Below are 24,047 nucleotides of genomic sequence, written 5' to 3' on the forward strand. Positions count from 1 at the left end.
GCTGTCGGACCCTCTGAGTTCTTCTAGTTTATTTTGCTCCATGTTATAGCATCTGTAGACTCTCTTGTGCAGAATTAGCATCTTCTTCTGAACAGAATTCAGTGGATTTCTTGGATATTTTGATAAGTGCTGGAAAGCAGTACAAAGGTGGAATTTTGTATAGTCAGCATTCTGACTGGCTGCATCACTGCCTGGCAGGATAGCTCCAATGCACAAGATGTGCCAAAAGCTATGGAGTTGTGGACTTGGCCAGCTCTATCATGGGCCCAAGTCCCTTCCCACCATCAAAGACATCTTTAAAAGGTGCTGGCTTTTTGAGGCACCATCTATCTTTGAGGACACGCAATGCCCGAGACATGCCCTCTTCTCACAGCTACATCAGGGAGAAGGTACAGGAGCCTAAAGACCCAAACTCAATGATACATAATCAGCGTCTTTCCCACTGCCATCAGATTTCTGAATGGTCCACGAACGCTACCTTGATGTTTCTTTTAACTTCCACTATTATTTTGCAACTCATTGTAATTTTGTGGTTGCACTATACTGCTTCTGCAAAGCAACAAATTTCACATCATATAAGAGCGATATTAAATCTGATTCTGAATCTGAACATGACCTGCCACAATCTCATTCAGTGAAAGGGGTTGATCCACCCCTGCTCCTATTTCATATCGTAATTTCAGAATAAGAATCAGGTTTCATTATCACCGGTACACAACGTGAAATTTGTTAACATTACGGCGACAGTACAATGAAATACATGATAAACATATTACAATAAGTATATATAAATATATATATTAAATAGCTAAGTTAAAATAAGTAGTGCAAAAAAAATGAAACCAGAAATTTAAGAAAAAGTAGTCAGGTCATGTTCATGGGTTCAATATCCATTTAGAAATAGAATGACAGAGGAGAAGAATTTATTCCTGAACCGCTGAGAGTGTGCCTTCATGCTTCTGTACCTCCTTCCCTACAGTAACAATGAGAAGGCATGTCCTGGGTGGTGCGGGTCCTTAATAATGGACGCCACCTTCCTAAGGCACCACTCATTGAAGACGTCTCGGATACAGTGGAGCCAATACCTATGATGGAGCTGACTAATTACAAACTTCTGCAGCTTGCTTCAATCCTGTGCAGTAGCCCTCCCCATACCAAACGGTGATGCAGCCAGTCAGAATACTCTCCCACAGTACATTTGTAGAAGTTTGAGCGTTTTAGTTGACAAACCAAATCTCCTCAAATTCCTAATGAAGTACAGCCCTCGTCTTGCCTTCTTTATAGCGGCATCAGAATGTTGCGTCCAGGTAATTTGTTCTGAGTAAACAAAGTAAAATACTGGAAATTTTGGAAATTTGAAATATAAATAACAAATCTTGTAGAAATACTCAGCAGGTCAACTTACACCTAATGCAAGAGGGATTAATATTGTGGGTCAAGGATTTTTTCATCTAAATCACTAGGTGGCATGTTGGCAAATTTTAAAGGAACATTTTAATATTCAGTTCATATAAGAACACTTCCATATTCAGGTGAGTGAAAAGCCACTCACCTGGATTCCTAACCCCAGAATTCTTTCTGTAGAATTGTTGCTTTACATGCTGAGTATTCCTTCTTTTATTTTCTAATTAAATAACCTTTAAATTTCAAAGCTAATGTGTCTATGCTCCCTTTCTTTTAAAAATTTCTTTGTTGCCAAGTCTGGTCAAGTACAATCTACAAGAACCAGTGCCTTTGACCAGCTTCCAGGAATTGTGCAACGGCAAACAAGGTGATCCCAGCAATTAAAATACACTAGTTTAATGGTTAGCACGATGCTTTACAGTACCAGCAACCTGGGTTCATTTCACGTTGTTGTAAGGAGTTTGTACGTTCGCCTGTTGGGTTTCCTCTGGGTGCTCCAGTTTCCTCCCACAGTGCAAAGACCCACTGGTTGATAGGACAATTTACAATGACCAATTAACCTGTGATTTGGCTAGGGTTAAATCGGGGGGGGGGGGGTGCTTAAATAAAATGGGCTGCAATGCAACACTTTCCTTCTGAAGTCACCACATTAAATATCATGAATTCTAAAGCTCACTCACATGTCATGCTAAAAGATGGTTATTTTCTGTATATTCCATTCCCTAAACAGTTAACTCATGCAGCCCAAACTATTTGAAAGAATACTGATGAGTTACTGTATGGTCACAAGAGATGCCAAAATCATATCAGGCTGTGAAGCCCCAGAAGTTCAGCCCAACCACAGCACATGACACCTATTCCCAATCCCAAACAACTTCCATCCTTACTTTACCTGAGGAACACGAAATTCCTACCCTGCCATATCAATCCAGCTCTTCATATACTTAGAAGACATCTTGTAGTTCTACTAACACACATCAAAGTTGCTGGTGAACGCAGCAGGCCAGGCAGCATCTCTAGGAAGAGGTGCAGTTGACGTTTCAGGCCGAGACCCTTCGTCAGGACTAACTGAAGGAAGAGTGAGTAAGGGTTTTGAAAGTTAGAGGGGGAGGGGGAGATCCAAAATGATAGGAGAAGACAGGAGGGGGAGGGATGGAGCCAAGAGCTGGGCAGGTGATAGGCAAAAGGGGATACGAGAGGATCATGGAACAGGAGGTCCGGGAAGAAAGACGGGGGGGGGGGGACCCAGAGGATGGGCAAGAGGTATATTCAGAGGGACAGAGGGAGAAAAAGGAGAGTGAGAGAAAGAATGTGTTCATAAAAATAAGTAACAGATGGGGTACGAGGGGGAGGTGGGACCTTAGCGGAAGTTAGAGAAGTCGATGTTCATGCCATCAGGTTGGAGGCTACCCAGACGGAATATAAGGTGCTGTTCCTCCAACCTGAGTGTGGCTTCATCTTTACAGTAGAGGAGGCCGTGGATAGACATGTCAGAATGGGAATGGGATGTGGAATTAAAATGTGTGGCCACTGGGAGATCCTGCTTTCTCTGGCGGACAGAGCGTAGATGTTCAGCAAAACAGTCTCCCAGTCTGCGTCAGGTCTCGCCAATATATAAAAGGCCACATCGGGAGCACCGGACGCAGTATATCACCCCAGTCGACTCACAGGTGAAGAGTTGCCTCACCTGGAAGGACTGTTTGGGGCCCTGAATGGTGGTAAGGGAGAAAGTGTAAGGGCATGTGTAGCACTTGTTCCGCTTACACGGATAAGTGCCAGGAGGGAGATCAGTGGGGAGGGATGGGAGGGACGAATGGACAAGGGAGTTGTGTAGGGAGCAATCCCTGCGGAATGCGGGGTGAGGGGGGGAGGGAAAGATGTGCTTAGTGGTGGGATCCCGTTGGAGGTGGCGGAAGTTACGGAGAATAATATGTTGGACACGGAGGCTGGTGGGGTGGTAGGTGAGGACCAGGGGAACCCTATTCCTAGTGGGGTGGCGGGAGGATGGAGTGAGAGCAGATGTACGTGAAATGGGGGAGGTGCGTTTAAGAGCAGAGTTGATAGTGGAGGAAGGGAAGCCCCTTTCTTTAAAAAAGGAAGACATCTCCCTCGTCCTAGAATGAAAAGCCTCATCCTGAGAGCAGATGCGGCGGAGACGGAGGAATTGCGAGAAGGGGATGGCGTTTTTGCAAGAGACAGGGTGAGAAGAGGAATAGTCCAGATAGCTGTGAGAGTCAGTAGGCTTATAGTAGACATCAGTACATTTCCCACACCTCCCTCCCCTTTCTAGATCTTTCTGTCTCTGTCTCTGGAGACAGCTTATCCACTGATGTCTACTATAAGCCTACTGACTCTCACAGCTATCTGGACTATTCCTCTTCTCACCCTGTCTCTTGCAAAAACGCCATCCCCTTCTCGCAATTCCTCCGTCTCCGCCACATCTGCTCTCAGGATGAGGCTTTTCATTCTAGGACGAGGGAGATGTCTTCCTTTTTTAAAGAAAGGGGCTTCCCTTCCTCCACTATCAACTCTGCTCTTAAACGCATCTCCCCCATTTCACGTACATCTGCTCTCACTCCATCCTCCCGCCACCCCACTAGGAATAGGGTTCCCCTGGTCCTCACCTACCACCCCACCAGCCTCCGGGTCCAACATATTATTCTCCGTAACTTCTGCCACCTCCAACGGGATCCCACCACTAAGCACATCTTTCCCTCCCCCCCTCTCTCTGCATTCCGCAGGGATCGCTCCCTACACAACTCCCTTGTCCATTCGTCCCCCCCATCCCTCCCCACTGATCTCCCTCCTGGCACTTATCCGTGTAAGCGGAACAAGTGCTACACATGCCCTTACACTTCCTCCCTTACCACCATTCAGGGCCCCAAACAGTCCTTCCAGGTGAGGCAACTCTTCACCTGTGAGTCGACTGGGGTGATATACTGCGCCTGGTGCTCCCGCTGTGGCCTTTTATATATTGGTGAGACCCGACGCAGACTGGGAGACCGCTTTGCTGAAAATCTACGCTCTGTCCGCCAGAGAAAGCAGGATCTCCTAGTGGCCACACATTTTAATTCCACATCCCATTCCCATTCTGACATGTCTATCCACGGCCTCCTCTACTGTAAAGATGAAGACACACTCAGGTTGGAGGAACAACACCTTATATTCTGTCTGGGTAGCCTCCAACCTGATGGCATGAACATCGACTTCTCTAACTTCCGCTAAGGCCCCACCTCCCCCTCGTACCCCATCTATTACTTATTTTTATGAACACATTCTTTCTCTCACTCTCCTTTTTCTCCCTCTGTCCCTCTGAATATACCTCTTGCCCATCCTCTGGGTCCCCCCCCCCCCGTCTTTCTTCCCGGACCTCCTGTTCCATGATCCTCTCGTATCCCCTTTTGCCTATCACCTGCCCAGCTCTTGGCTCCATCCCTCCCCCTCCTGTCTTCTCCTATCATTTTGGATCTCCCCCTCCAACTTTCAAGTCCCTTACTCACTCTTCCTTCAGTTACTCCTGACGAAGGGTCTCGGCCTGAAACGTCGACTGCACCTCTTCCTAGAGATGCTGTCTGGCCTGCTGCGTTCACCAGCAACTTTGATGTGTGTTGCTTGAATTTCCAGCATTTGCAGAATTCCTGTTACTTGTAGTTGTACTAAAGGTTATTCTCTCCCGTCAAATTTAATCAGTGACCCTCCTATGGATCTTGTCACACTTCCCTGTTCCTGTGTGATTTGGCTCTTAACCAATTCAGAATGAGTGACCAAACCAGTATGCCAGCAACTGGTCACCACAGATACAACAGCAATTTACCTCGCTCTTCTGAATGCAATTCCAGGCCAAAGTTTATTTGACTGATAACTGCAATTAGACTGAATATATTTCATTAATTATTCCAAAATCCTTTTCTGACAACATCTACAAAATAATAAATGAGGATAACTTCAACTACCTAATTAGCTAAGAAAAACATAGTCTGTAAATACAGTAAGTCAGATCTGTTAAATCGAACAGTGGGTAGGAAGCTCCCCTTAGGTTTTGTCCTGACAAGGCTCTGAAAAATTGCTCCTCTTAAAAAGTGTAATTTGCCATGGAGACAGAAAATGTAAATGCTGTGTTTCTTTCTATGCTATATAAAACATTTTGAAATGGGTTAGAATGCACTGTATATGTGCATATCATCAATATTAAAAAATCAGTTCCTTAGTGCACTATACAAGAATTGAATTTTCTCTTTGATCCCATTTAGCTGTCTGCTTTACATATGATAACAAAACTGTTTCTTCTTCCAATTTCAGATATGGGAGAAGCACAAATGGAAGTGAAGAAATAACATTGTTACTTTTTGGAAGAAATAATATTGTTACATGCACAGCTATGGGTCACACTATCAAAAGACTATTGAGCAATAAAGATGAATTCTAGTTGAAGGAGACAAAAGGAGAGACTGGATGTTGAACCTGCAAGAACATCCAGAACAGACTCGGTCATTCGTGACAACCACCGTGCTTCTTCCATTACAATATCAGGGGGTATTCTGGAGTTAGGATATATAGCAAATCTCAACTTCAGCAACCAATCTATAGACCTGAACGTGGATTGTAGATTAAATTTAAAATGCAGCCCTGGACAGTAATTTTCTGGAGCTGTAGATGCCTGTTGATTTAAAACCAGACAATGCTGATTAACATTCATTTTGCATGTCTGGAGTGTGTGTGCAAAGAAGAATTATATGTAATTCAAAAGGAAGATTGTAGATACATTCTGACTATAGCATTGTCCTGCTACCTTTGAACTTCAGCATATAAAATGTCATGTAACAGTGAGTCGAAAAGGCCTCTTCCTCCAAGAGCGTCTCATTTTGTTGAATAAAACACTTTTGTATCCACTAGCTTCAGTGACTTTGTTCACAATAAAACAAGTCCAGGTTTAAAAAATATATATATTTAATGATTCATGATCTTCAAATCCATTGCAATACTTGAATTACAATACCTGAATTACTTCATCTATCATCCTTTTAAAGAGTATCCATAAGATTATGGCAAAGCCCAGTCATTCTAAAATCATACCAACTATTCCCATAATACAAATGTTATTTACATTACTCTTAGAAATTGGTGACATTTTTATTTCACAAGGATTGCCATGTTATTTAGTGTACAATTATTCAGGTTCACTTTAAACATCACTAAACATTAACAGGAGGAATTCTGCAGATGCTGGAAATTCAAGCAACACACATCAAAGTTGCTGGTGAACGCAGCAGGCCAGGCAGCATCTCTAGGAAGAGGTACAGGTCCTGATGAAGGGTCTCGGCCTGAAATGTCGACTGTACCTCTTCCTAGAGATGCTGCCTGGCCTGCTGCGTTCACCAGCAACTTTGATGTGTGTCACTAAACATTAGCAATGTTTGTACCATCCACCACTGCTTAAGTTGTGTCCTTACAATTGTAGAATTTACAAACATATCAGCCAAAACATCATAAATACATTCATTTAATTAACTGGATTACATTCCATCAACCCAATCCCAGGAATTTTGTGGATATTTAATCTGTCTAGCTTCAGAATACTAGCTTCATTTTCTACTCGCACATCTGGAGTGTAGCCCCTTTCATAATGTCTGTGATTGATCATCATCTCACTGCAAGTAGTATTTGTGGATAATATATTCAATATAAATGAAAAAAGACGATTATTTGCAGTAGCTTTAATATTTAAATAATAATCTGCCAATTATTCTGCTTGCCTTTAGTAACCTACAATAATGGCTTTTGTTTTACAAAACACAAGTGCGAATGTGACAATGGAATAGAAAAACTGAATAGTAGATAATTTGTACATTGTAACTACCAGAAAGGCAGACGAGCGAGAGCCACACTACAACCAAAGAGCTTTTCTATGAGGGAAAACTCATTCCGTGCCTTCATGAATTTAGGTTTTGCCAGGTCATCAACCCAAACTATTAATTCTGTTTCTCTCCCTACATACACTGACTAAACTGCTGGATTTTTCAGGGATATTCTTTCTTTAAATTCAGATTTTTGTCAGATCGCTAGTGATAGGAGCATTCCTTGTTATCATTAAGTTCACTGCTGCTGGCGTTTGACCCAGCTGTGTCTTCTGGGACGAGTTTCTGCTTCTCTTAGATCATTAATTCCTTACCTTTTTCTATCAGGCTGCTGCTTCTCTTTCCATGTCCATCCCCAATCAGAGAGAAAGGAGAGAGGATGAGGAACACAAAAACGACAGACTAAAACAAAACTGAAAACTGAAGAAGGGCAGGCAGAGAAAGGATAACAAATATAATTAGGTTACAGACAGGGAAAATTGATTTGCACAGCACAAGTAGGAAATAATATAAGGCAGAAGCAGAAGAGAAAGAGAAGACAAAATCAAGAAAAATTGAAATGGACTAAAAGGAAAGCAGAAACAATAAAGACTAAAAGATTCAGAAGGGGGAGGAGTAGAAAGTACAAAGAGACAACCACAGTTAGTCAGAAATGTGAGGAAGAGAATAGATAAAGTCAGAATGATGTAGAAAAATGTGGTAAAAGTTTAGAACAGATATTTTTCTCTAACTTACCTGAACCAATAGCAGAAGTTGTTATTTCTGAAGGGAAGCACCAATTATTTTAAGTAAAATTATTTTTTTCAGGAATGATGATATTTGATATTTTTGTAAATATTTGCCACACTATATTGTAAAGAGTTAATTTTTGTGCTAATTGAACGCCCTACCAGCACTGTGGGCTTGAATATAACAGGACTGACTGCAGGAGATTTGATTATGACCATAGGAACAACATGAAACTAGCTGAACACTGGGGTGGTGACAAGTGATGATTGGTCGTAATTCACTGGTTTGATATGGTGTTATGTATTAGTCAGCTTACTGCAGCGTTTCATATCAATGGAAAGGGTATAAAAGTAGAGTGGTCAGGGGACTTGGGGGTAGTTTTTCCAAGGCTTCGCCGATGGGCTGGTTGTGAACAGTACTGCGAAATGAGTGGGAGCTGTGCTCTAGTGAGAAGGGCCCTGCGCACACCCAGTTAAGTATTTTAATGCTTGCTCTGTCCTGTCCTTACAAATGTAGTTTTGTAATTCTACATAGATAACTGGTGTTTGTGCTTTTCAGTCTCATCATCTTGGATCCAAGAGCCTATTGTTTTAACACAATATATACATATACTTAAAGTTGATGCAATATGATCAAAACACAAGCATGTTACTTCAAAAATAAATGTGTGTAATATGTATTATTTATATTTATTATGAATTTATTATTAAAGCTTTCATGAACTGAGATACTGTCACTGCTCAGACTTTACAAAATGGAGTACAGAACCTTCAGGCCAGTGAATTAGTCCCTCAACATGCTCTGCAGGTTAGATGGAGGTGAGCAGTGACCACAGGCAGTAGGTCCCTAAACTTCTGTCAGCTCAACCCAACTCCCAAAACTGGTGCTATTGTTTATAAAGCTGCTTTAGAATGGGCAGTGTTTAGTGAAAACAAACGTTCAGACATCACAGGCCACATAAATTTAAGCATGTGGCTCTTATTTTGCCAGTTTTCCAAAGATGCTATTGACTTTACATTGATTCAGAATTCTCATCTTGAATAGGTAGAAACAAAAATGTCTAAAGATTATTCTTAGCGAAACGGCCAGTGCATTTTAACTACAATGCAAAGTTAATGATCCCGCAACAATGTATGTAAATATGATATTACCTGTGGTGTTCGTTGTAGTTCATACAAACTGAGCTCCCATGTTTTGCTGAGAGGCTGGGTTCCATTGGTCTGCACAATTTGTGCCATCACTGTAAGAAACAATTAAATAACATGAAAACTGAAATTTTTACTCATCAGTGCTTTGTTCCTCAAACCCCTCCTCCAAACAGAACACTTCAATATAAATGAAAACTAAGCTGCAGATGCTGGAAATCTGAAATAAAAACAGAAAATGCTGGAAACACTCAGAAGATCAGGCAGCATCTGAAGAAAGAGAAATGGTTAACATTTCCAATTCAGCACAGATGAAGCATCTGATGAAGGACCTTGGACCTGAAACGTTGATCATTTCTCCTTCCACAGATGCTGATCAGCTTTCCCCCAGTGTTTTCTGGCAAATCTGCGATGATACTAAAATCGGTGGAGTCATGGGCAGTGAAGACTGTTTTCCAAGTTGAACACTGGATCTTGATCAACTGGGAAAGGAATGGCAAATGGAATTTAACTCAGACAGGTGCAAAGCAACGCACTTTAAAAAGTTATGCTAGGACAGGAGTTACACTGAAAGCAGCAGAGCCTTGGGAGACTTATGGGGGCAAGTACATAGTTCTTTTTGTGGCAACAAAATGCTGAAGGCAGCATCTGGTAAACTTGTCATCATCAGATGCACTGAGCATAAGCATTTGGACATCATGCTCTATCTGCACAGGATGTTGGCGAGACCACGCCTGGAATATTGTGTGCAGTTCTGGTTACCATACTATAGGAAGAATGTGACGAAGTTAGGTAAGGTGCAGAAAAGATTCATAAGGATGTTGCTGGACAGGAGACTCGATTCATAAGGAGAGTGTAGCACCATTCTCCCTAGAGTGAAGGAGGTTGAGGGGATGACCTTATCTATGGTCTTCATGATTTTATAAAGGTGGGTGGCCAGACTTTTCCCCAGCAAGTCCAAGACTAGATGGTCATAAAGAGAAAAGATTCTGCAAACACTAGAAGTCTTGAGCAACAAATACTAAATGCTGGAGGTACTCAGTAAGTCAGGTAGCATTTATAGAGGGAAATAAACAGTCAACATTACGAGCCAAATCCCTTCGTCAGGACTGAAAAGGATGTGGACAGAAGCCAGAATAAGAAGGTGGATGTAGGGGAAGCAGTACATGATAGCAGCTAATAGGTGAGACCAAGTGAGGAAAAAGGTGGGTGGGTGGAGGAGAGGGAATGACATAAGAAGCTGGGTGATGATAGGAGGAAGAACTAAAGGGTTGAAGGAGGAGGAATCTGATAGGAGAGCACAGTGGTCGAAAGAGAAGGAGGAGGGCCTCCAGAAAGGAAGGGAAGGGGAGGTCAGAAGAGGAGGAACCAGAACTGAGAATGGAAAACAGGGGGAGGATGAAGAAATTATTCCCTCCATAAATGCTGCCTGACTTGATGAGTTTCCCCAATGTTTTGTGTGCAAGGCTAGAGGGTGTAGGTTTAAAGTGAAGAGAAAAAGAATTTAAAGGGGACCTGAAAGACCAACCTGCCAGCAGAAGTGGAAGTGGTACAGGTGGGTGCAGTAATGTTAAAAATACATTTGACTGGTTTGTGGGCGAGAAAGGATGTGGGCCAAATGTAGGAAATGACATTCGCTCAAGAAGGTGCTTTGGGTCAGCAAAGGTGAGTTGGGCTGAAGAGGACTACTTGCAACACTTAAATCAACAAAACAGTTATTGTTGTTTTATGGACTACACTGAACTAAATGAGAACAAATTGGTAAACCATCATTTTCCTCACAGGTATCAAGCCACATTCATGGTAGTCTCTTGTGCCTATCCAACTATACTAACATACAAACAGATGAAGTCGTCATTTTCTGTAACCACAACCCCACAGATTATGTCCAGTTTCCCCACAAGATTAATTAAGGATGTTTTACTAAGTGCATCCACTCTCAAAGCCAAATATCCTCATGATTAAAGGATTACTTTATTACAAAACAAATGCACCTCATCACCTTCCCAAGTTGCAGAAGTTTCTCTTCTTGGGATTTGTGAAAATTTAGCTGCCCTTGGACAATTATTCACAAATATTTAGATTTACATCATGTATTTGCAATGGAACAAACCAAAAGAGCTAAATTAAGAAAAGTGCCATAACGTACACATTGTGAAATCTCAACTTTATTCAGACAGAACAAATATTTGTTCATTGATAAATGTCAACAAAGCAATTTTCCTTTTTTTATCCCCCAAGAATTTTCCTTTTTTTTTTAAAAGAACCAAAAAGTTTCTGTGATTACAGTAGCCTTTCCATTCACACACATATCAATAAGGGGAAAGGGAAGCCATTGGGCCTCATACCTGCTCCATCATACCACACAGCCTTCATTGCTGGGGGAAAACGCTCCACTCAGTGCAGACTGGCACTTCCATTGTATCCTGGATAATGGACTACCTGACTGGCAGACCACAGTATGTGCGGCTTCAGAGCTGTGTGTCAGACATGGCTATAAGCAGCACTGGGTCCCCACAGGGGACTCCCTTCCTGTTTGCCCTGTATACCTCGGACTTTAGATACAACACTGAGTCATGTCATCTGCAGAAATTCTCTGATGACTCAACAATAGTTGGGTGTATCAAGGGAGGACAGGAGGATGAATACAGGACCCTGATAGACGACTTTATCAAATGGAGTAAGATGAATCACCTACAGCTCAACAGTAGTAAGACAAAGGAGATGGTGATGGACTTCAGGAAGACTAAGCCTGCATTGCTCCCTGCTACTACTGATGGTGAGGACCTACAAGTAGCTGGGAGTGGACCTGGATGACAGACTTGAGGGGAGCACCAACACAGAGGCTGTGTACACAAAGGGCCAGAGCCACCTCTACTTCCTGAGGAGACTGATGTCCTTAGGAGTATGCAGGCCTCTCCTTCACATATTCTACCAGTCTGTTGTCACCAGTACAATCTTCTATGCAGTGGTGTGCTGGGGCAGTGGCATTAACACAAGTGATGGCACCAGGCTCAATAAGATTAGAAAGGCTGGCTTTGTTACTGGAGTCAAACTGGACACGTTGGAGGCTGTGGTAGAACAAAGGACCCTACGGAAAATCCTGGCAACTCTGGACAATGTTTCTCATCCTCTGCATGCCACTTTGGTTGAACAGAGGAGCACTTTTAGTAATAGACTAAGACAACTGTGCTGCTCCAAAGAGTGCTATACGAGGTCATTCTTACCCTCAGCCAACCTATAGCCGGGGAAGTGATAACCTCCTCCTGTTAGACTGTTTGTGGTAACTTTTTTTTAAATCCTTTCTGCTTCTCTTCTAATATTTATATCTGTGCACTTGTAATGCTACTGTGACATTGTAATTTCTTTTGGGATCAATAAAGCATCTAATCTATCCATCTATGATTCGAAAGGTTCATGGCTTCGAAAGGTTTTTCTTAAACTCAGCTACACTTTCTTGCACTAATTTCATAGCCCTTTATTTTATTAACCTTCACCTTGAATATATTCAACAGCTGAGCTTCCATTTTTTTCTTGAATGGAGACCTCAAGTTCACTACCGTCTGGATGAAGAAATTCTTCTGCACCTCCGGTCTGAATGGGGAAAATCCTTATTCAGAAATCTACTCTGCAAGGCCCTTTGAGAAAGCTGCATGTTTGAGCAATGTCTCGTCCCTCTAACCTCTAGAGAGAATAGGTGAATCTATTTATTCTCTTCTCAATAGAGAAAAGCAGCCACCCCAGAAACAAACTAACCAATTTTCACTGCCACAAGTCTATCCAATGTTGGGAGACCAGATCTGTATGCAATATTCCAGGTATAGTCTTTCAAGAGGACCACAGTCTTGTTGTGGTTTAGAGGCTTGTGTGCCTCAATGACCAAGAGAACTATGTTGGCTGGAGTCAGGACATGGTGCTTTTGCTCTTGGTGAGGTCACTGATGCCAAATAGGTCAAAGGGTCGAGGACAGACTAAGAGTGGGTCCACCAATCCTCCAAGTTCAGGGGTTCAACTCAAGGCTAACAACCCTGATTGGTGAAACAAAGTTGTTAGGGAAACAGTAACGGAGAAACCTTCTACATTTGAGTGTGATGCTGTTCCTGAGTCTCCAGCTGGATCTTGAATCACTGACAGTGGTGAAGACCGAGCTACTGACACAATGAAGGAAGCCCTGAACACTGCCAGAGGTGGAGGACCATTGCTGCCCTAAATGCCAGCAGCATTATGGGCCGTAGGTGCAGTGCCACTAGCATTCTTTATAATTACAGTAATATGTCTTTACTCTTGAATTCAAATGTTCTTGTACAAAAGAGCAAAAATCAAAACAATCACCATCAATAGTTTTTCATCTATCCTTAATTATGACATCTTCCAAAGATCTGTTTTCTCCCCTTACTTATTCTCTCACCTGCAGTGGTGTCATCTGAAACACAGAACCTATCTCCAGATGTAGTATTTAATTTCTCCTATTTATTTCAAAACTCCAATGCCTCTAAACTATCTCTGATGTCAAGTAACTGATGACCAGAAACTTCCACCTTCTAAATGCTAGCACATGTAGCATGGTTCACGTAGCAACAAGCTAACCAAACATCAACTCCATCCAGTTTCTGAGAGTCATAAGACACTAAACCCAGCTATTACATCCAATGAATGAATTTAGGTATGCAAAGTTCTGGTAATCAGCTATAGTATGATGAAGACACAGGCCATTTTACTAAGAATGTGACATGGTAATACTTGGTCAGGTTAGATTTATGCTAATTTTAAATATATCTGGCTCGAACATAAGGATGTAATTTTTTTTTTTTACATCATCTGACTACCAGATCAGAGACACAACAATCTTCAAAGCTCACGTTTCCATTTGATTTCAGAGAATCTAACACATTTGCCCTTTTAATGTAGAAAATGGATTAACCAATCAATGACATCCAGGCCATAAAAACCTTGGGAAAGGGCCAAGAAGGACACACCACTCAGCACTTGTGGCTGAGGACACACACTCACTTCAGAATAATTTCCTACATGTGCCAATGTGGCACCTTGCTGCTTGAGATTGTATTCCTTATTTTGCCTGGATATCCACTGCTATTCTTGGCTGAACATACTGGATGACAGATTTTTTTTCAGATATATTGGTTGCATGATCACTTGGGTATCCATAACCTTCTACTTCCTTTGTGTTCAATATGCAATGTTGCAACTTCATCCAGTCTTACAAGCCACAGTCTGGTGCTGCTGCTCCTAAAACAGCTTTCATCCTTATTATTTATATTTGATAGCTTTCTGTAGGAGTCGAGGCATAAAGATCTGACTCAGTCAAGGACATAATAAATACACATTTCTAAATTGCCTGTTTTATTTATTTGCAATCAATATGTCTCTTCAGAGTTTTAATCTTCTGTCTGTTACAGACTAATACCTTGATGTAATCTACTCTTAACCAGGCAACTTAATATTACTTCAGGGCAAATAAAGTCAAGAAACACAATGATATTGACTAAGCTTGATGAAAGAAAGTTAAAACATAGAAATAGAATTATTTGATTAACAAATGTGAGAATGACTGAAGCTTCAAACGAGACTCATTTGTCAAAAGACATTGGTGTGTGAATAACACATGCAACAAAAAGTAACATTTCAAAAATATTTTGAAAAAAATCAAATCCAACATATTTCTTTTTCATAAATTACCATGTTCATTTTCTATGAGTTCTGAGCTTTGCCAGTCTGAGGGAAAAAAAGCCTCATCACTATTTTTCATAACATGTATCAATTTGGCCTTCTTTCCCTGCTTCACTGACACTCCCGAACTCTTCAGCAACACTTCCTCCGAAGATCAAAATGAGGTTTAATATCACTGGCATATATCATGAAACTTGTTGGCTTTGTGGTAGCAGTACATTGCAATAAGAGAAAAAAGGCTGAATTATAGTAAAAAAAAAATACACATATGATATACCCACACACATATATATGTATATTAAATAGTTAAGTTACATTAGTGGTGCAAAAATAGAAATAAAAAGTGAGGTAGTGTCCATGGGTTCAAAGTCCATTCAGAAATCGGATGGCAGAGGGGAAGAAGCTGTTCCTGAATCAGAGTGTGTGCCTTCAGGCTCCTGTACCTCCCTCCTGACGGTAGCAATGAGAACAGGGCATGACCTGGGTGATGGGGGTCCTCGATGATGAACGCCAAGTTCTTGAGGCATCGCTCCTTGAAGAAGTCTTGGATACTAGTGAGGCTAGTGCTTATGATGGAGCTGACTAAGTTTACAACTCTTTGCAGCTTACTTTGATCCTGTGCAGTAGCTCCCCCATACAAGAAGGTGAAGCAACCAGTTAGAATGGTCTCCACGGTACAATTGCAGAAATTTCCGTGTGTTTTTGGAGAAAGCAAATCTTCTCAAACTCCTAAAGAAATACAGCCGCTCTCGTGCCTTCTTTGTAGCTGCATTGATATGTTGGATTCAGATTAGATCCTCAGAGATACTGATGCCTAGTAATTTGAAATTGCTCACTCTTTCCACCTTGGATCCCTCAATGAGGACTGGTGTGTTCCCTAGTCTTACCCGTTCTGAAGTCCGCAATCTGCTCTTTGGTCTTACTGACGTTCAGTGCAAGGTTGTTGCTGTTACCCGACTCAACTAGCTGATACATCTCATTCCTGTATGCCCTCTCATCACCATCTGAAATTCTGCCTACAAAGGTTATTTTGTCAGCAAATTTATAGATGGCATCTGAGCAGTGCCTAGCCACACAGTCACAGGAGTAGAGAGAGTAGAGCAGTGGGCTAAGTCCACATCCCTGAGGTGGACCGGTGTTGACTGTTAGCGAGGTGGAGATGTTGTTTCCGATCTGTACAGATTGTGGTCTTCCGGTTAGGAAGCCAAGGGTCCAATTGCAGAGGGAGGTACAGAGATCCAGGTTCTGGAGCTTTTTGATCAGAACTGTAGGAACTATGGTGTTACCTAGCATCCTGACCTAGAGATTTGTATTGTCCAGGGTGATCCAAGGCCATGTGAGGAGCCAATGAGATCGCGTATGCCATAGACCTATTGTGGCGATAGGCAAATTGCAGAGTGACCAGGTCGTTACTGAGACAAGAGTTGATTCCAGCCGTAACCAATCTCTCAAAGCACATCATCACTGTAGATGTAATTGCTACTGGACAACAGTCATTAAGGCAGCTCACTCTGCTCTTCTTGGGTACTGGTATAATTGTTGCCCTTTTGAAGCAGGTGGGAACTTCCGACTGTAGCAAAGAGAGATTGTAAGTGTACTTGAACACCCCTGCCAGCTGTTTAGCACAACTTTTCAGAGCCCTACCAGGTAATCCATCGGAGTCTGTTGCCTTGTGAGGATTCACCCTTTTGAAAGACAGCCTGATGTCGGCCTCTGGTACAGAGATCACAGGGTCACCAGGTGCTGAGGGACCCACACAGCTGTAGCTTAATTCTTCCTTTCAAAGCGAGCATAAAAGGTGTTGAGTTCATCTGGGAGTGAAGCATCATCACCATTCATGGTGTTAAGTTTCGCTTTGTAGGAAGTAACAGTCCGCCAACCCTGCGAGAGTTGACATGCATCCGATTTCACCTCCAACCTCATGAGGAATTGTCCCTTACTTCTTGAAATAACCCCTTGCAAGTTGTACCTGGTTTACTTCTCACAGACTTGGAATGCCACAGATCTAGCCCTCAGCAGACCACGAGCCTCCTGGTTCATCTCTGACTCGTTAATCTCATTCTTGAGGTACTAGAAAAGGCTTTGTATTTTGTAATTTCATAAAGCATTACCATTAATAACAGACAAAAGTTAAACTTTAGTATGTCTGTTCATTTTCAAATTCTACCTTGTTAATTTGCCATAACAAACAACAACTCCACACCAAAACCTCTGTTCAAAGCCTCTTCACGAGTTCCTGCTTAAAAATCACTTTATAAACTAACATTTGTAGTACTTTTTTGTAATGTGAGTGCCAACACTGATACATGATCAGTTGGTAGGCTAGAATGTCATAGAATTATTCATCACAGAACAGAATCAGGGCACTCAACTCATTAAATCAATACCAGACTACTCAAATGCAATCCAGCTAATCCCACTCACTTGTCCTTTCCCTTTAGCACTCTTCCTGTAGCCCTGTAAATTCTTTCCTTTGATTCGGCATTCCTCCAGATACTCTGCCTTCACTCTCATCTCAGGAAATGCATTCCAGACACTGGATACGCATACAATGAGGAAAAAGAAATTTCTTCGCTTCATGCTCGGTTCCTTTTGCCTATCACCTTTAATCCCGTTCCCAATTCTTGACCGCTCCCTCTGTGAATAGCTTCTCCCTTGTTCGCTACAAAGATTCAGTAAAATGGCGGCGCGACTGGTCACGGCGGCTTCCACAAGGATCAGCAAAAGTGCTACCATTGCACTTAAACGTACCTAAAATGATCACAAGATCCTGCGATACGTTAAGAGCTCAAGGTACTGCAGATCTACACCTTCAGCAGGTTAGTCACTGGCAGAGATAATGAAGGGGCTGAGCAACGTGCTGCTGCCCGAGTTGATGGAAGCTCACGGTTAAGTAGCGAGTGGCCGCCATGGTCGCCTTTCTTGTGATTGCGAGACTTTTTTGGACATTGTTAACCTGGAACGCTGCTAGTTCGATCCACTGATTTACTGGAATGAGAGCAGGGGCAGACGGAGGGGGAGCAGCCTGGTCTCAGCCATAACTCGGAGTGAGGGGGCGAAGTCATTGCACTTCACCGGAGGCGGTGTGGCGCATGGCGCGGTGTCCAGAAGGGAGTCGGTGCCGCCCTCCCAGGGTCTCACTCGGCTGAGGACAAGCCCTGCTGTGGCCAGTTGCAGTTTCTACTTTTGGCTGAACTCAGTGGACTTGGAGTCTCAAACTGTGGGCTCAGTTGCTTTGCAGCCCCTGGGGGAAGAAGCATCTGAGCCAGCACACTCTACTGGGGGCAGATGTTGTGGTGACAGATTTCAAATGGACTATATACATATATATTTGTGCGGCGGTGTTTTTACTAATATTCTACATGTGCTTGAATATACAAGGACTGGACCTCAAAGCCATGGTGTTGCCTAGTGGGTGTCGAGGCCGATCGACACAGGATATCGGTGGGCTGTGCTATATACACGCACATTTTGCATTGTTGTATTTTACTGATATAGTTTTGCTGACTTGTATATGAGGGCTTGGCATCAAGCTGCAGTGTCCTGGGAGGGGGAGGGTGTCGGGACTCTTATTATGTGATTGTGACCTTGTGTGTGACTCTTTGCACACTGACCCCGTGGTAACGCTGTCTCGTTTGCCTCTACTCATGAGTATTCGTATATGGTCAAATGACAATTAAACTCGAAACTGAATTGAATCTGATCCTCTCTGTGCAAAACCTTCATGATTTAAAGGCTTCTGTGGAGCAGAGTAGATCTGAGAGAAATAACTTATTCTTCTCCAATCCATCTACAGAACTGAAGTACCTCACAACTGGAATCACTTTATCAAATTTTGTTTTCACCCTTTTTAAGGCTTTTGTGTGCAGCATTCAGATTTGGATAAAATGCAGTACTCCAAATGATTTTTTTCGTAAAGTTTGTAACTTCCTTGCTCTTGCACTCTGTGCCTCTCTTTCGGAAGTCCGGGACCCTCTATGCCATTTTGATCACTTTCTCAACATGCCCTACCACTTTTACTGGTGCACATATACCCCCTTGAAACCAGTAAGAATTGCACTGCACAGAATAAACTACCTTTCAATCTTCTCACCAAAATGGAACATTTTACATTTCTCAACATTAGATTTCATCTGCCACGTTCCACCAGACTGTCCATATCTTTTGGAAGTCCATTACAAGGAGTTCATAGCACCTCAGTTCTCAGCAAATTTAGAAACTCTGCCATGTGCATTAGAAACTCTGCCACGTGCATTAAAAAACGCTTTCGACTAAGACATAGGAGTAGAATTAGGCCGCCCAGCCAAATGAGTCTGCTCTGTCACTTGATCATGGTTCATTTATTATCCCTCGCAATCCCATTCTCCTGCCTCTCCCTATAAACTTTGAGGCCTTTACTAATCAAGAACCTAGTATCCTCCAATCTAAATATTCCCAATGACTTTGCTTCCACAACCTCCTCCACAGGGTCACCAGCCTCTGGTTGAACAGATTCTTCCTAATCTCTGTTCTAAAGGGATGTCCTTCTATTCTGAGGCTGTGCCCTCTGGTGTTACTCTCCCAGTATTGGAAAAATCCTCTCCACATCCACTCTATCTAGGCTTTTGAATATTTGATAGATTTCAATAATCCAGGTAGTAACTACTTGGGGATTCTGTTGTACATTTCCTTTGTCTCAGCAAAAAGGGAACTTCTGTGAAGTAGCCAATTTTCTATCCATGCTGCCATATCCTCTTAGCACCAGTCCAAGATCAACCATCCAGAGCATGTTCAGGAATGTAGTTAGCAGCATACCAGCCCTTTTTACAAAGCTCATCCCTTTCTTATTCACATAGTTCATCATAGTTTCCCATCCCGAAATTCAGTTGCCAAACTAACTCAGGCTTATGGTTATCTGGACCTCAAACTGGTAGGCTGGCTGAGTGGTGTCGCAACAACAAACCAGCACTCAATGTCAGTATGACCAAGGAATTGGTTGTGGTCTTCAGGAAGGAGAAGTTGAGCAAACACACACAAGTCCTCACTGAGGGATCAACAGTAGAATGGATGAGCGGTTTCAAGTTCCTGGGTGTCAACATCTCTCAAGGTCTATTCTGGACTCAACACATTGACGCAATTAGAAAGAAAGTACGACAGCGGCTCTACTTCATTAGGAATTTGAGGAGATTTGATATGTCACCAAGGACTATAGTGAATTTCAAAGGGTCATTTACTGAGGACAGGGATAAGGTGGTCTTCACCCAGAATTTTGAGTAGCTATAAACTCAAATGGATTGTTGATGCATACGAAACAGATTTTAATAGAATAAAGATTAGCAAAGGTTAAGTGTCAATGAAGTAAAGGATTAGCCATGATCACATGGAATGGTGGAGCAGGCATACAGGATAAATGAGCTGGATTTCTCAAGTTTTTTAATCCAGATATGAAGTTTAAGAGACAATTCCCTCGCAAAATGGAACTCTACCTTGGGCTTAGTGTTTGACTTCATATACAGTCGGTCCTCCTTATCCGCAAGGGATTGGTTCCGGGACCCCGCACGGATACCAAAAAACGCGGATGCTCAAGTCCCTTATTCAACTTGTCTAAATGTGGTGGACCTCAGGACCCAGCGGAACCCCGGACATTATTTAACCTGTCTCAGTGTGGGGGACATTAGGACCTGGCGCTGGAGCTCTGAATCCACAGTGTTTCTGTTCACGAAAATAATCATGATAACAATTTAAAATAAAGTGGAAATAATAAAGCGATCGGAAAGAGATGAAACACCATCAGTCATTGGAAAAGCGTTAGGCTACAGTCGGTCAACAATTGGAACAATTTTAAAGGATAAAGTGAGAAAGGCCCTGCCCCAATGAAAGTTACAATTATTACTAAGCAATGCAGTGGTTTAATTATTGGGTTTTGGGGTTTTGGGTTTTTGATCCTCCACATCAACCCGGCATGGATGGAGTGTGCGCTCGGGAGCGGTATGTCATTGGATCGAACTCGGGAATTTCTGTTCCCGAGCCCGGCACTGAAACATACCTTTCTTAAGTGTTTTATAAGCATAGAAGGATAAAATATATACTATATACTAAGACAAACGTTTGACTAACTGACGCTAAATAATACCAGATGTACCTGTTCCGACTTACTTAGTAAGAGAACTTCCGGTTTTTTTCGATCCCGATCGACGACAACCTACGCACATCCTCCCGTATACTTTAAATCATCTCTCGATTACTTATAATACCTAAAACAATGTAAATGCTCTGTAAAATAGTTGTTATACTGCATTGTTTAGGAAATAATGACAAGAAAAAAAAAGTCTGTACATGTTCGAACAAGTGCTGGAAGAGCACTTCTGGGTTTTCTCGATTCGCGGCTGGTTGAATTCGCGCATGCGGAACTCACGGATAAGGAGGGCCAACTGTACCAAGTTGGACCCTGACTTAACTGTAAGTAAATGTCAGCCATTCTTTTCAGAGTTGTCAACATTTAATAAAATACAGCTCAAAATCTCTGCTAAACTAGGCTGAAGAAAAGTCTCAATTTTGGCTACAGCAAAGACGGTAACTAGCTGCTTCTTAAAACTTGAAGTGTTGAAAGAGACCATTTTCAAAAATTAGGAAAAACTAAGAAGAAAGGCAATTCTCTTCTAAAAGTAAAAAACGCTCAGCTGTTGAACAGAGCTTTCAGTATTGATTCAAATGTGTAGATTTGGGAGTGATCTAACAAGCGATTTGCATAATTTTATAGTCAAATCTCCACTTTATCTGAATTTCATAATGGTGCAATTCAGTTGCCAAGCTAACTATGGCTTACGGTTATCTTGACCTCAAACCGGTAGGCTGGTTGAGTGATGTCGCAACAACAAACCAGCACTCAATGTCAGTATGACCAGGGAATTGATTGTGGACTTCAGGAAGGGAAAGTTGAGCAAACACATACAAATCCTCACTGAGGGATCAACAGTAGAATGGATGAGCAGTTTCAAATTCCTGGGTGTCAACATCTCCTAGGCCTATCCTGGACTCAACATACTGATGGAATTACAAAGAAAGTACGACAGCGGCTCTACTTCATTAGGAATTTGAGGACATTTGGTATGTCACCAAAGACTGTAGCAAATTTCTACAGACGTAGCACAGAGAGCATTCCAAGCAGTTGGCTGGGTGGAGAGGTCAATGCACAGGATTGGAAAAAGCTGCAGACACAGCCAGCTCCATCATGGGCACCAGCCTCCTCATTATCCAGGACATCTTCAAAAGGCAATGCTTCAAAATGGTGGCATCCATCATTGAGGATCGCCCACCACTCAGGACATGCCCTCTTCTTACTGCCATTTGAGAGGAGGTATACCAGCCTGAAGACACGCTCAACGTTTTGGCAACAGCTTATTCCCCTCTGCCATCAGATTTCTGAGTGGACAATGAACGCATGAACACCTCACTATTTTTGCTCTCCTCGCACACACACCAACAAATTTCACGACATAGGTCAGTGATAATAAGCCAGATTCGGATTCTGAGGTGGCTGTACAATGTTAAGCAACCAGAAACACATGTACAATGTTGTTAAAGGGTTACATAGGACATCAAAACGAAAATGCACAGCACTGGCAACCGGCAGCCAAATTCTCACTCGACAGCATAGGTTCCCAAACTCAGGTCCACGGACCCCCTGTTTAATTGCTTTGGGCCATGGCATAAAAAGTTTGGGAATTCTTGCTCTAGAGAGTATCCACTGCTTGGCAGCAAATACATCACCTCTTATACTCCAGGATAATCTGTGCAATGCCTTGACATTATTAGTGAAACACTATGAAATAATTTAGACTTTCCATGATGAGCTCATACTTTGTTTTCCAGTAATGATGTTGCAAAAATAGATCAGACATGAAGTTGCCTCATTTGAATTCTTTGAGTTTAATCTGTCCTGACTGGGATGCTTTAAAATAATTGTACCTATTCTGTTCAAAGGAATTGCTCAAGAGAAAAAGACTTTTTCCCAAGATGAGGAACTATTAATTCCCTGCCCCTTATTTAGGTGCAGCAGCTCCTTACTTGTAATCTTTGCTTTTAAGTCATTGCTTTGATCGTGACTTTTTAGCCATTGCTTTATACATTTCCCAAACACAACTATTGAAATTCCCTAAATTGTATCTGATTACCCTTATGTTATTCTCTGACATTATCATTCGACCAGTTTCACTTTCAGTGCTCCTCTCCTTCCTCCTTTGCTTAAATCTTATTTTTCACCTGCTAGGGTGGTTCTAATCAGCATCACTGCTGCATTTTTATACTGTGATCGTTGCTGAGCACTCATTTGAAATTTGTGCACAACTAAATCTCTGTTATCTCGCGTCACAATGTGTGACACTATCCACCACTAAAAAGCTTAAAGGCCGACAACTTCGTATAGAGAAGAACAGCAGACCCCATCAAGGTCAGCAAAGCCTGGGATCTTGGCAGTGTGGAAGATCCGAGAGATGTTGGGGTCCATGTCGATAGGACACTCAAAGCTGCTGCGCAGGTTGACAGTGTTGTTAAGGTGTATGGTGTGATGGCCTTCATCAACCGTGAGTTGTGTTCCAGAGCCGGGAAGTAATGTTACAGCTATACAAGACCTTAGTCAGACCCAGCTTGGAGTACTGTGCTCAGTTCTGGTCACCTCACTACAGGAAGGACGTGGATACTATAGAGAGAGTGCAGAGGAGATTTACAAGGATATTGCCTGGATTGGAGGGTGTACCTTACGAGAATAGATTGTGTGAACTTGGACTTTTCTCCTTGGAGCAACGGAGGATGAGGTGAATTGATAGAGGTGTACCAGATGATGAGGGGCATTGATTATATGGATAGCCAGAGGATTTTTCCCCAGGCTGGAATGGCTAACATGAGGGGCACAGTTTTAAGGTGCTTGGAATTAGGTACCAAGGCGATGTCAGGGGTAAGTTTTCCCACACAGAGAGTGGTGGGTGCGTGGAATGCACTGCCGGCGGTGGAAGCAGACACAATATGGTCTTTTAAGAGCCTCTTAGATAGGTACATGGAGCTTAGAAAACTAGAGGGCTAGGTGCTAGGGAAATACCAGGCAATTTCTAGAGTAGGTTACATGGTCAGCACAACATTATGGGCCAAAGGGCTGTAGATTTCTATGTTCTATGAAGGGATTAGAAAGTAGCAGTACACAGCAAGAAAAATAACTGGGAGAGGGAATAAGGAAAGGAAATTCATAAAACTG

The 24,047-nt window shown here is 42.4% G+C and overlaps 1 protein-coding gene across 2 annotated transcripts in view; it reads right to left on the minus strand.

The window, feature by feature from the left end:
• rnf2 (ring finger protein 2) overlaps positions 1-24,047 on the minus strand; it is a 72,662-nt gene that overhangs the window by 40,303 nt on the left and 8,312 nt on the right. For both annotated transcript variants that reach the window (XR_011888044.1, XM_072274009.1), the window contains exon 2: positions 9,140-9,228. Coding sequence is in view for 1 of the 2 variants with exons in the window: in XM_072274009.1 (XP_072130110.1) it covers positions 9,140-9,226 (87 nt within the window). In the remaining variant the exon portion in view is untranslated. The remainder of the gene's footprint in view (positions 1-9,139; positions 9,229-24,047) is intronic.

The sequence above is a fragment of the Mobula birostris genome, chromosome 12, assembly GCF_030028105.1.
Source record: "Mobula birostris isolate sMobBir1 chromosome 12, sMobBir1.hap1, whole genome shotgun sequence".
NCBI lineage: Eukaryota > Metazoa > Chordata > Chondrichthyes > Myliobatiformes > Myliobatidae > Mobula > Mobula birostris.